We start from the raw sequence: 14,564 nt of genomic DNA, 5'->3' as shown, positions 1-14,564 counted from the left end.
AATTAATCCATAAAATCAAATTAAACCAAAACCCAATTAAAATCAAAACTGAGAGCCTTACTATATATAAGAAAGGGCAACATCTGGGTCAATGGTTGTATCATCATCATCATCTTTGTGGTAAGAACAAGCTTCTCCTGCTTCAAGCTCAGTCTCTTCTTCAAGCTCTGTCTTATTATTATTATTACTGCTAAATCTGTGCTCAAATCCCTTTCTTCCTAAAGAAATCAACTATGAAACGCGAAACGTTTCGATTCACAAAATAGTATGCAGCTTTTTTACAATTCCCCAGAAAACAAAATCACAAATTCTCGAACACCGAAGAACATTGCGGTGGCGCGCGAAGGAGATCGACCGTCGTAGACCAGAGAGCAGGACGAAGAACAGGGGAGAGGAGAGAGAAAGAGAAGAAGTTTGAGATTTTTTTTTTTGGAATTTATGTCGAAGAACATCCTTAAGGGCAAAATGGTAAACTGCAGCTAACGGTGGACTAACGTCCGTTAACTCTAAGTGCATCTCATGAACATTACGAAAAATTAGGGGTATATTATGTGATTCGAAACACGCGAGGGTATTTGGTGCATTTTTGCAAACCTCAGGGGCATTTCATGAAAAAACCGATAATAATAACTATAGTGTATAAAAGATAAGTATAGGATATAAAAAATAACTATAGTATATAATGACAAATATATCAACTATAAAGTAAACTTACATCAGTGGCTTTGGAGAGAATTTCTTCATCAGTAGGATGAGATTGAGGGAGCTCAAACTAAAGAATCCTAGGACGCCGACTTTGAATTCGACGGCCAACAGAGGGCTTTTCAGCTCTTCTCCCACTGCTGCCAGGTTCATTTTCTTTGGAAATAGATTTTATTTGTGTCAAATCTATTTGACCATCAACAAAAACAATTTTTTTGGAAATTGGATACTTCTCCTTCTCCAAAATTCCAGAACCATATAATGCACTCATATTTGCATTTTCAGCATGAATCCGATCGGTTACCATCTTCGATGTCCAATGTTGTAACACCCTAATAATTCCTTGCTTTTATAAAACCATTTTCCAACTTAAAATAAAGGAATTACTAAAGTATTACCGCCACCGTGATAACGGTTAAGGCTATTACCAGAATTACGCAGCGGAATTAAATGTCAACTAACTTTTGAAAACATAATTAATGAAATACTGAGGCCTCCTACAATTTGGAACCATAATGGCCCAAAACCCAAAGTATAAATAATTCAAACGTTTCAAACATAATTAAAGTAAAGTTAAATAGTTCAAAATACGAAAACATGCAACTCTCTCGATCATCCTAAGCCACATGATTCCGATCTACCAACCTGCTATTTTATTCTACTCCCCATCAATACAAGTGCAAATGATAGATCATCATAGGGTCATTAAGGCAAAGGCCATGACCAGAACACACAAAGCACGTAGTCAGCAAAAGCTGAGTACTTACAAGCATAGGGTGAATGAAATTAAAACATGCATCACTCACTAAGTGCAAATCAACATGCAAAAAGCCATATAATAATTAACAATCAATCATGAATACAAGACTCGACTCTTGACTCGACTCTTGACTCACAATTTAATTAGAATAAGCTTCGAACGGGCCAAAAGAATATCCACAAAGGGAAAAAAGAGTGATGGGAGCCAACCATACACCAAATATAATAATAATAATTATAAAATCGGGTCATACTGAGTGTCGGGCTATACCGACGGAATTCCTGCGCATAATATAAATGAAACAACGTCTTGTATCATTAGTAGGAGTACGAGCTTTCCGGCAAGACTCCCCCCATTGTTCATTCTCAAGGTATATACGTTCCAAGAGTTTTGAAGCTTGTTCTGATTGCACTTTACGTTTATTAATATTTTATTAAAGGTAAACTCAAGACTCGACAAACATACATACATACAGTTAATAAACGACAACCAAAACAATCTCATTTTAATCCTTTAGGACTTGTGATCAACCAAGCAAGACACTTGTGATATTACTACCATGTTCCTCCTCACCAAAGTGAGACTCCACATCATGCATATTAACATGAGGGTTGTGCCCTTGCACGACAAATCCTAATTCATTTCATACATAACATTCCCAACTGAACCCTACATGTGCGGTGGCTTACGTGAGCTAACCCTTCACATGTGGTAAAATAAATAGTACGACGAGGTACGAATAATTGGCTCAAACTATGCTAGACATCCCGTTCAATAGCATACAAATAAATAATCCATCCCTTGCATTGAAATAAACCATACATGCATAAATATTGAACAACATGATTGACAATGAAATCCATACTCATAATAATTCCAACATGCTTGTTCAACAATTAATCCAATAAATCTAACATCACAAATCACATGCCCGTTCACCAAAATAACATGATTCCACATAATGTAATTCACGTCATCAACAATCATGTAATGTCATTGACAAAAAGGTGTGGTCGCCCTAGACTTGTACGTACCTTGAATACCTAAGCGTAGGGGCCACTTTGCAATAACGAGCACTCAACTAGAAATCACCTCCTATCATCAAAATAATGAAACTTAAATTATTTCCATGTTCATTAAATTTCCAGCAACTTTATAAAATTTAAAACCTCCTTTAAACTTTAGAATTCAATCGTTTTTCAATAATCAAAACGTCTCAATTTGCAAAATCAATCCCTAGTACAAAAACATGCTTTTTCCGCCTTTAAAATCAATAAAAATCGACACTTTGAACCTTTAGTCAAATATGAAAATATAATTGATTATCATAATTAAAATCATCACCTAATTATGCTAATCAATTGACTCATTAGGTCTAGGTTAAAACCCTAACTTGAAAATCCCAATAACACTAGTTTATTATCATGAAAATCAATGCTTTATTCAATAAACAAATCTGAAAATTCATCCTTTAATAATTAAAACAAACCTAATGAATCACAACACGCAAATCCTCAAACCACGGTATTCATAACCGGTTCCCAGCATTTTAATTACTCAAAACAATATTAATATAATAATTTAAAATACAGAATTTAAATAGATTAGGTAAGGAAGAAGAGAGTTATACCAATCCGGCCTATAGAACGGAACAACCACGAATTAGAGTGATTGGGCGAAAAGGAATTGAATTACGAGCACGAACAACACACACACACGCACGCGTGTGTGCGCGCAGGGGCGAAGGGCGCAGCAGCGCTTGCGCGCGGGACAGGGCACACGGCACGTTGGGGCGCGCGCGCGAGAGGAGGGGCGAGAGAGCAGGGCAAAGCGCGCGCTGGCGCGAGAGAGCGAGCGACGGAGTGCGGGCGCTGGCGCGCGAGGGGCGAGAGAGGGAGTGTGTGTGTGGCTGGCGCAAGCAACGCACACAGCAACAAACAACAACGGCACAGCAGCAGCGCAAGGGGTGAGCTGGCTGGGCTCGAGCAAGAGAGTGGGAGAGAACGTGGGGCGATCAACAAGGGCACGAGCAGCACATGAGGCACGACAGTGCTCGTGCTGTGCGTGCGGGTGAACCGGACCAAAGAGGAGAGAGAAAGAGGAGTGTTGGGCAAGAAAGAGAGAAAAGGGTTTATGACAAAATAGGGGGTCAATTAATGATGAGGAGTCCTATTTATAGGTTCCTTATTGTTAATGGGCTAGGCTTAGGAAATTAGAATTGGGCTTAGGGAATTAAATGATTGGGCTAGCTTAGGACTTGAATTAAATAATTTTGATTGGGCTCGTTTAGTAAAACGAATTGGACTTTTCATTTAAAACCCGAAGCCTTTAAAATCATTTGCAACTCATTTAATTTCCCGACTCAAGAATTAAATTCGTTTCGTAATTAATTAAAATAACAAATATTCTAATTAATTAAAATACATTAAATGTAATGCATTTAAATATTATTTAAATGATAATAAATCGTAAAATGCTTTATAAATATAATAAAATATACTTATAAATATTATAAAAATACGAGGTATTACAAATGTTGAATAAGAGGTAATTGATCAGGAATACTACTGGAATTCCTAAACTTAATCCTCTGAAAATAAACAAGTTGCAAAAACACAACACAACCTCCAAAAGTCTTTTGATCTCTGCTTTTCAATAAACAATTTTTAAATTTCACAGTTTCCTCACATAATACGTCAAGAAAGTATTTACACCAATTATAGTTGGGAATCATTTTAGGATCTTCCAAAGCCTTAGCCAATCGTAAATCTACAGTCATATTGGCTGTAGGAGTCAGAAATGTAGAAAAAGCAACAAAAACAAACAATTGTTTAAACAGATCACCACCCTCTGTCAACAATTTGATTCTTTCCTCAAGCAACCTCACAGGAATTTGAGCATTTACTTCTACAAAACCAAACTCCTTTCGCCACTTGACCTTCAACTCCAAATCAGGATTAGTAGAATTCCGCCCACGTTTAACCCCTTCAACCTCCAGCTCAGAAAGGGGGAGTATAAACATATCGTACACATCAAAATCAGTGATTTCAAACTGCTTGGAATCACTGATAGTGAACAAAGAACTCACTCCATCAAAACATTTGATGCACCAGTACATCATTTGAGTATTTTTTCGACTTAGTTGCAGGCCTAACAATCCTTCAAAGCCTATCTCTTGCACAGCTGCCTTTTGTTCAGGTGAGAAGTCTTTAATTAATTTACACAATGATCCTTCTGAACATTGTGTATCAAAATTAAACCTGAAAATAATGAATAATGAAAGTAAGTCAGGTATTTAATATATAGATATGAAAAAATAACTAATATAATGATATAATAACTATTGTACAAATATAGTAACTACTAAAAACATATAGTAACTATTTAAAACATATAGTGACTGTTAAAACATGATATAATAACCATTGTACACATATAGTAACTATTTAGAACATGTAGTTACTATTTAAAACATATAGTAACTATTTTAATATAGAGTAACTATTTAAAACATATAGTAACTGTTTAAACATGATATATTAACTATTGGACACATATAGTAACTATTTAGAACATAGAGTAACTATTTAGAAAATATAGTAATTATTTAAGCATGATATAATAACTATTATACACATATAGTAACTATTTATAACATATAGTAATTGTTAAAACATGATATAATAACTATTGTATACATATAGTAACTATTTAGAAAATATAGTAACTATTTAAAACATATAGTAAATGTTTAAACATGATATAATAACTATTGTACACATATAGTAATTATTTAACACGTATAGTAACTATTGACAACATATAGTAACTATTTAAAACATATAGTAACTGTTTAAAAATAAAGATACTATTGTACCTATTACAAAGATATAGTAACTACTTAAAACATATAGTAACTATATATAAATTAAATTAACACTTACACAATTGGCATGCCATCAGCGCCAACTTCTTTCAAAACTTGTGCCTGGAGTTGATGACAATCAGGCTGTGGAACGTTAACCAAAGAAGAATTTTGTAAAACTAGTTGTTGATTAGGTTCTGGTTCTTCAATTGGTTCTGTTTCAGGTTCAAGCTCAATATCTTTTGTTTTCCGATTGTCAGCCTTTTTGTTCTTTTTAATAGCCACAGATTCCTTGGCAACTGAAAACAAAACAATTATAAGACAAAATATTACTATATAGTAACCATTACAATCATATAGTAACCATTAAAATCATATAGCAACCATAATAGAATATAGTAATCATTAGAATCATATAGTAACTATTACAAACATATAGTAACATTTGAAATCATATAGTAACTAATGTACAAATAATAAGTTCTAAAATAGTATAGTAATTATTTAACACGTATATTAACTATTTATAACACATAGTAACTATTTATTAGACATAGTAACTGTTTAAATTTATAATAACATTTAAGAAAAGTAGTAACTATTTATAACATATAGTAACTATTGTACATATATAGTAACCGTTTAAATCATAGAGTAACTATTAACACATAAGAAACTGACAAAAACATACTCTAAATAATATAGTAACTAATATAATAATATAGTAACTATGTTTTAAAAGAAAGTTACTTTAAATATGTTGATAATATAAAAAGCCATATATACTATGATAAAAACGTAGTAACTAGTTTAAACACATAGTAACTATTTTAAACACATAGTTACTATTTTAAAATAATAGTAACTGTTGTTAAAAATATAATAAATGTAAAAACTACTACTAAAATAACCACAACGAACATTAAGGTAACTATAAAAACACTTCAAAACATAAAATAAAGGTAACTATATCATTTATATACTAACTATATTAAACACAAACCCTAATTTCAACAAAACAACGTGCAAGTCAAATCACTCAAAATAAACCACTGAAATCACTTCAAAAACATACCAGAAGGTTGATTACGCCGTGAACGAGTTTGAACAACTTCATTCGGCGGTTGTTCCGACGAAGCGACGACAACGTCCTTTGTAGAAACAATAATTGCCTTCTTTTTCACCATTGTAACACAAATTCAAACAACACGGTGATTTTTGGATGAGTTTTGAGTGATTTGTTGAGTTGATTTTGACACAAAACCTAGAAATTATTAATGAAACTGGATGAAAGAGGGAAATTGAGAAACAATTGAGAGAGGAGAGAGAAATTGAGAGAGAGTTGAAGGAAGTTGAAACGCGCAAAAACTGAAATAAAAAATTCAAATTAGTTTATATATTACACGCAACCGCACGTGACAGTTACAACTTACTCACACACGCAAAATGCCTATAATACCCTGGTCCATGCTAACTTAGCATGGACCCGGTTTATTATAGTGTAAATTAAGAACAAGTATTCAATTGTAATTTTTAATTTTCAATAGTTTTTAGTTTCAAATGAAGTTCCTCTTCCGACTTCGATTTAATAACATGAATATTTGCAAGAAATATAGACCCTCCTAAAAAACATTTTCCCATTTTATTTTCTTTAAACTTCATTCCCCTTCCTTCTCCGACATGTCTTTTGATCACAAAAAAATTCACGCCCCTTCCTTCTCCAATATGTCTTTTCACCACCAAAAATATTCATGTCTCTTCACTTTCGATAAATTTCATGCCCTTTATCTTTTAACTTTTCTATTAATTTCAAATAGTATAATTACCAACTTATACTATTATCTACGTTATTTTTAGTGACACGCGAAATAAAATACATTTACCCTCTTAGTCGTATGATGAATTGAAACATTAAAGTCACATATAAAACATAACAAAAGTCGTGTATGGCACGGGGTCAATACTAATTATCTTTAAAACATGTTTTTTTATGTGGTGATATAATCTATTACTATATACTAAAAGAGACACCAGGAATGACACGTGTCAATTCCTGGTGCGATTTTTTTCCGCCAAAAACCACTTTTCCAAAAAGTGTATCTGTTTTATTTTATTTTTATTCTCTCCCTTCTTTATATATTATTTATGTATGAAAACAAAATTTAGTTTATAAATTATAGCAATAATAGATACGACGTAATAATTATTATTCTAAATTGGTAATATTTTAGTCAAATCACTGTATTAATAATGGAATATATATCACTCAAAAATTTGGTCAAATTACTATATTAGCATTTCAAATATGCACATTAGGTGAATAAATTTAAACGAGTATGTTAAAAATGTTAGAATTATGCATTAGTTTGGGAAATATTCAGTTAAATATTTTATGAAAAAAATTATAAAAATCCGTGTATGCACGAAATCTAATCTAGTAACGGGATAATAACGAGACTAAGTATTTGTAATATTGTTAGGAATGTATGGTGTCATGTTTATGGTAAACGAACAAAAGATTCAGACATCAAAAGACTTTCTATAAACAAAAGATCTAGACATTTAATTATAGTGTAATAGAATATCAATGATCTTTGTCTTATTAGTTAAAACTGAACGGTTGTGTATGATTAAAAAAAAAAAAATAGTGTGTTCTCATCACCCATGTGCCATAGAACTCATCACCGGTGAAATGGTTGATGATTTCTTGATTCTTGACTGCGAGTACGTAGTATTTCCTCTGTTCTTATTTATATGACAAAATGGAGTTTTAGACACTATTTATACAAATACCTTTAACTTCCTTTTATGGTTTATAAATAAGAAAAAACATAGTCGTGTGGGTCTTATTAGATTCTTATCAGTAAATATTATTTAAATATCAACTTTTTATAATTTTTTCCAATGCACAATTAGAGATATTAATGTTTAAAATCGTGCATTGGCAAACGTGCCTAAATAATTGTGTCATTTAAAAAAGAACGGATATCTTTGAGATAACCTGACTATAATTAAAAAAAAACTCCGACTATGAACGACAATTGATCCTTTATTCTTTTTATAGGGGCCTATATTTAATTTTTTTTAGTCCTCCATTTGGTTTAAGTCGGGCTTGACTTACTAATTTTTTTTAAGGTAAGATAAAATGTCCTTTCTGGACAGAATCTTTCTCAGGTCAATTCGGTTCGGATTAGTGGGCTAAACACTTTAAGAGGAAGGAGGGGGAATAAGGGGGCCTCAAAGTTTGGCGGGATTGAACCTCTAATTTTTTGGTTGGAAGGTGAAAATTTTCCCCAACTAGCTAAGACATTGTTTGCACTTTGCACTAACAAAGTACTTCCTCCGTATTTATTTAAGAGATATACTTGGCCGGACACGGGTATTAAGAAAAAGAATTGAATGAAATAAAGTAATAAAACAAGTGGGGTTGAGTAGATATTTTAATAAGAAAAACAAGTGGGGACCATGTCAATTTAGGGAGTTGGGGGTGGGGGTGGGGTGTAGATATATTATTTAATTAGATGGTGGGGTTGATAAGTTACTAAAAATGGCAAGTGTATCTCTTAAATAAATACGACCGAAAAAGACAAGTGTATCCCTTAAATAAATACAGATGGAGTAACAAGCTAGTCAGTGATACATAAACACACAAAATCAAGGGGTATATTGCATTGCGTTCATTTATTTAATTAGTACAAAACGAAATAGTAAACGGAACATTATATTGATATTACATAGAATTTCCTGATGAGAGAATTACAGAACGATACATAAAAGAAAAGGGAAACATGATTAGAGTTTATATTCCATGGTGCATAACTGCATGCATGATGCATTAGAGTTTTTAATTGTAGGAGATGAGATTGTAATTGGCATTAGTCGATCGTCTTAATTATGCTTTAGTACAATGCCCAAAACCTTCGATTATATAATTACATGTATAACCTTCACAGCAACTTTCGTTTATATCCCATGGAGAAATAGCACATCCCTCCCCCAAAAACCTGCATCGATCTGCACGTACGTACAATTTTTGAATTCAACAAATAATGTTAGTAGAATACACACTTTACATAATTATATACTTTCTCCGTTTTAAAAATATTGCAACACTTTGACTAACACGTTTGCCAAGACACAACTTTAACCATAAATATATCTAATTACCTTCTTTAAAAAAAATCTTAGAATTTAATATTATAAAAGTATATAATGAAAGTAATTCAATGACATTTTTCTTGATAACATTTGCCTATCAAAATTTGTGTCCAATTATTATTTTAACCAATTAAATTCATTGGGTCATTTAATCTCTCATACTTTTTCATTGGGACATTAAATTTTTCTTATTTCCCAATATCATAATTTTGATAAAAGTGAAAACATTATAAATATACGTAATTTAATCTTGTTTAAATAAAAAAATTGAGGAATCTCGATGCAAATTAATTAATCGTTAAACGCGTGAAAAATACTAAACGTAAAGAACAGAAAGAGACGGAGGGAGTAGTAAAATACATGATCAAAGTTGATGTATGGATAGTGGCAAAACTCAAAGTGTTGGATTTTTTTAAAACGCATGAAGTATAATATATATTTTGGACTCAAAGTTGAGTTAAAATTAAATCCAATCTAAATAGAGATTACCTTGTTCACATACACCTCCTGATAATAGATTTGAACAATGATAGCCATCACAACACCAGTTAAAAGCTCCACAACCATCACTACCAGTACCACATCCTACCACTTTTCCACTTGACATTAGTTGCACTGCAAAAGTTTCACACATATGATTAGCTTAATTTGCTACTATTTTTTGTAGGTCGAAATCCAAATAAAATTAAGAGTCTTAATTAAACTTATAATCAATTTAATTAATACTAGTAAAAGAAATTTAAAATTACCTAATGAAAGCAAAATCAGAACTGCAATTATATTGATCCTCTGGTGCTTGCCCTCCATTTGTTTTCTGTTTAGAAGATCAATTTAAATTGAAGCTTAATTGTTTTGTAGTTAGTTTTAATTGAGATATAGGCCTCTATTTATGCTTGTTCTCCTTCCCTTAAATATATGTTTAATTGCCAATAATATAATCTTGTGCTGGCATCGTTAATGTTTACGCACGCGATACGCGTATGACATTTTATATGCCTATTGTAATTTTATAAAACAATGAGTACGTTATTGCTTAGATAAATAGAAAAAAAATTATATTTTTCATTTGAAAGGATCATTTTTGAGAAATATAGATAGATTAATTTTATTTATTTTCATTTGAACAAATTTAACACGTTAAATTTTTCTATTTTAAAATTCTTATGTATTAGTTTCAGATTAATGAAATCATAAAAGACTCTATGATCTGAGATCGAATCTTGTCTATGGAGTACAATATTTTATCTTTGTATCGATCGCTATACCAAAAAAAATTGTGAATATCAATCTACGCGAAAATACCCCATTATCTAGTATTTTAAATTTTATTATATTTGAGGGTTTGTTATAACGAATGCAAAAGAAAATTATAAATAACTTAAATAAGTAACACAGAAAATTTAATGTGGTTTACTAACATTGTGTTAGCTAACGTCCACAGGCATAGGAGAGGAGAGTTTTATTGATCGTGAGGAGTACAAATTACATAATACAATCTAATATACATATATAAAGGAGGCACTTTTGCTGAGATATTAGAGCGCCACGTAAGATTAGTAATGCTCTCGGCCAATGAAAAAGAAGATTTCTAATTTATTTTTGAATTAAAAAATTCAAGTGCCACGTATGTAATTAAGTAGATGCCACGTGGATAAATATCTAAGTTTTTATTAAAAAAAAAACGTTAAACGTATTTGATAAAAGTAGATAAACGTTTGATGGGAAGAGTCCAAAAAACAAAAAGTCCTAAGTTTTAATAATTAAAAAAAAAAAAAAAACCTTAGATATAACCTAAAAACGTAGATAAACGTTTGATGGGAAGAGTCCAAAAAACAAAAAGTCCTAATACACTAGATATAACCTAAACGTTTAAGATAAACGTAGATAAACGTATACTAATACACTACAATTCTTTAAGATATAAATTGGAAGTTCTAATCATATTCAAATTTATAATTGATGAAATCCTATAAATTGGTCGTATTGTTCAATTCATAACTCATACACAATCACATCTTTCACTTTTAAGTTTGGTTATCAATGGCTACTTCTTTGATCCATGATTTAAATTCCAGTAGGAACGATTGGAAAATTAAAGTTCGTGTTTCGCGCTTGATTGATGTGGTGAACTTCCGCAAACAAAATAGTTTAATTAGTTTGGACATGGTCCTCATCGACGAAGAGGTATATAATTCTTCTAATATTTACTTTATGATTTTACAATACACTTTTTAAATTAACTGTTATAATTTAACTGCAGGGTGATTATATGCATGCCTCTATTAAATCCAATTTTTTCCAGCACTTTCGTCTAAAATTAACTGAGGGAAAAATCTACACAATCAGATATTTTTCGGTCCAACCTACCGTATTGTTGGCGACAACAAGATAATGATACAATTTTTTCAAAATACCGTTGTTAGGGCCGTTGGGAATATAGATAAGATTCCAATGCATCGATTTGATTGTGTACAATTACAACACTTGAATAAGTTTGTTAAAAACTACTCACTTCCTGGTATGTACGATTTTGTTATTTATTCCGTACTAAAGTTTATTTGAGTTATTGTGAAACAATTTTGCTAAATACTTTGTCTTTTTTTCCTTTGTTGTTTTTTTTTCTCTTTTTAGATGTCGTTGGTATGGTTGTGAATGAAGTTGGAGATTCTATCGAAATAGAAGACCAATGGTACATATTTTTTTTCTTCTTCTGTAGAGTTAATTAAATATATTATTTATGATGTTATTATTTATTTAGTTTTCTTATCTAAATTATTGCAGGGGACAACGAGCCCAATTAAAAATTTGGAGCAACTGTTTTGCTGAATATTCCCAACAAAGAACCCAACTTGGTGATTCTACTAAGCCTTTTGCTATAGTTGTTACGTCTACCATGGTAAAAGAATTTTTAGGTAAGTATTGGTATCACACAATATTTCTTAAAAATTGTTTTACGAACTATTTATATTTTTTATTTTATTTTATTTTATACAAGTAAAATTAATCTAACCACTTCACCATCAACCAAGATATATATAAATCTTGATGTTCCGGAGATTCGTAAATTGAAAGACAATAGCACCGGCTGCTCCAAGAAGATGGCCAGTCATGGACTTTGAAGAGTTTATTTTCACCTGTGAATGGGAAAATCCTTATAAGAAAATCATTCTAAATATATGGCAATTGACTAAATAAGTACATTTTGGTACCTCGGGATTATCACCAAAACAGCGAACCAAAACAGTGATTCAGTTTGGGATTTAATTCAAAACGTCTGAAACTTATAGTCTGGATTCTGATACAAGAGTTTTTCGCATTTCAAATTGTTATTCGGATGGAACACTAAATCAGACCCTTTGGAATGACTGCAAGAGTCAGACACTCTTGAATGAATGAGAAAGCTCTCCTTTTATAGAGGAAGAAACCTCAACCACTTTCTCCATAATCTTCTCCACTAACAACCACTAAGCCCTTCAATTTAGGCATGATCCCATGACTTTAGTCAGTAGAGAAAATCATGGAGTTAGGGCTAAGCATAATCAGGTTTTCCATGATCTCCTATTATTTCTCCACTAATGTAGTTTTTCCAAAACAACGTAAAACAATGATTTTAATTTTCTAAAACAAAACCTTTTAAATCTGATTTTAATAAAATAGAAAAATAAATTTTATTAAAATAAAATAACTAACAATCAGATTTTATTTTACAAAAAGATTAATTATTTTTTATTTATTAAAAATAAAATTTTAAACACATTAAACTACAAGAGATATTCAAAACAAATCCTAGAATGAATAGGACATTATTAAAAACGAATTTTAAATAATAAATAAATAAATATATGATATAAAAATCAGAATCCTAACTAAAATAAGATTTTATAAAAAATATCTTTTATTTTAAAAACATAAATAAATAGAGTTTTACTAGGAGATAAATACTCAAAGTCAGAGGTAAATCCCTAACAACTAGGAGTGTTAAAAGCCACGTTATTGACACTTAAAATTACCTTAAAACTAGGAGTATTCTAGGAAGATAAACTGACGTTATTTCTCATAAGTTCCGACAAGTTCCTTTTGGCACCGTGTTCCTCAATTATTCAAGTTTCTACATACTTACATGAATCCTAGAAAATAAACTCTTATTTTCTTCTTCATGCTTCATGATGCTCCAACTCAAGAGCCTCATGTTGATAGTTCCGCCTCTGGAACTTCTCCATTCTTGTTCCTACTCAGGAACTTTATACTCGTTGTTCCTCGTAGGATCTGCTGAGGAACTGATCTGTTTGTGTTCCTTTGAAGAACTTTGTTGCAGCTTGGATACTTGATTTATTGACTTGAACTCTTCATGTTTGTTTCTTCATCAAACCTATATTTGTTTCGTATACATATTGGAACTCAAACATAGGTTAGTCGTTTGCTAGTTTTCATCAAAACCATAAAGTCAGTGATGACAACCAATACAAGCAAGATGAAGAAAACTAAACTAATAAACAAGTATGCAGTAGTTAAGGACACAAACTCTAAGTCTAATGGTATACTTATATAATTAGACTTCTCTTCTGAAGTTCCCTTCACTTCTTGAGTTCCTTTCAGGAACTTCACTTCTTCTTGTATATATCTTCAGAAATTTCCAACTAAATGATCTTTATTGACCTTCATTACTTGTTCATGCACATCTAAACAATACACACATTAGTTAGATAATCATCATTTGTTCATAATCATCAAAACACTATATTACTCAACAATATTCCCCCTTTTTGATGATGACAAACAAATGATGCTTATCGCAAATTATACATTAAAGATGTACATTAATTCCCCCTTAATAATACAGACTGGAAACTATTGAACAAGTCATGCATAAGAGGATTTAGACTTGACTATATTAGACAATAAGCATTATACATAATCTTCCCCCTTTTGTCATTATCGAAAAGGACATTCTTACACATATTTGCTTTAGGTAAATCATATATACATATTGCTATATGCCACAATTACCACCATAAAGGTTAAACACTTGTTAGTCCTAAAAGTCTCAAGATGCTCAGTTTTCAAACTTAGGATGCATAT

General features: G+C 31.4%; 1 protein-coding gene across 1 annotated transcript; it reads right to left on the bottom strand.

The window, feature by feature from the left end:
• Positions 1–8,970: 8,970 nt before the first annotated feature.
• On the bottom strand, positions 8,971–10,369 carry LOC130466070 (uncharacterized). Its single transcript, XM_056834805.1, has 3 exons — positions 10,235–10,369; positions 9,975–10,100; positions 8,971–9,341 (listed from the first exon to the last, which is right to left on the bottom strand). Exons 1-3 carry the CDS (start codon positions 10,290–10,292, stop codon positions 9,220–9,222), a joined length of 306 nt encoding a protein of 101 aa, XP_056690783.1. The 5' UTR covers positions 10,293–10,369; the 3' UTR covers positions 8,971–9,219.
• Between the last annotated feature and the right edge of the window lie 4,195 nt (positions 10,370–14,564).

This window comes from Spinacia oleracea, chromosome 1 (genome assembly GCF_020520425.1).
Source record: "Spinacia oleracea cultivar Varoflay chromosome 1, BTI_SOV_V1, whole genome shotgun sequence".
NCBI lineage: Eukaryota > Viridiplantae > Streptophyta > Magnoliopsida > Caryophyllales > Amaranthaceae > Spinacia > Spinacia oleracea.
Note: the sequence above shows the minus strand (reverse complement) of the source record. Positions and strands in the feature narration are given on the sequence as shown.

Coding starts and splice junctions, on each gene's coding strand:
- LOC130466070 (XM_056834805.1), bottom strand. CDS start 10,292: ATGGAGGGCAAGCACCAGAGGATCAATATAATTGCAGTTCTGATTTTG. Junction 10,101..10,234: donor TCTGATTTTGCTTTCATTAG/GTAATTTTAAAT, acceptor AAACTTTTGCAG/TGCAACTAATGTCAAGTGGA. Junction 9,342..9,974: donor AGGAGGTGTATGTGAACAAG/GTAATCTCTATT, acceptor ACGTACGTGCAG/ATCGATGCAGGTTTTTGGGG.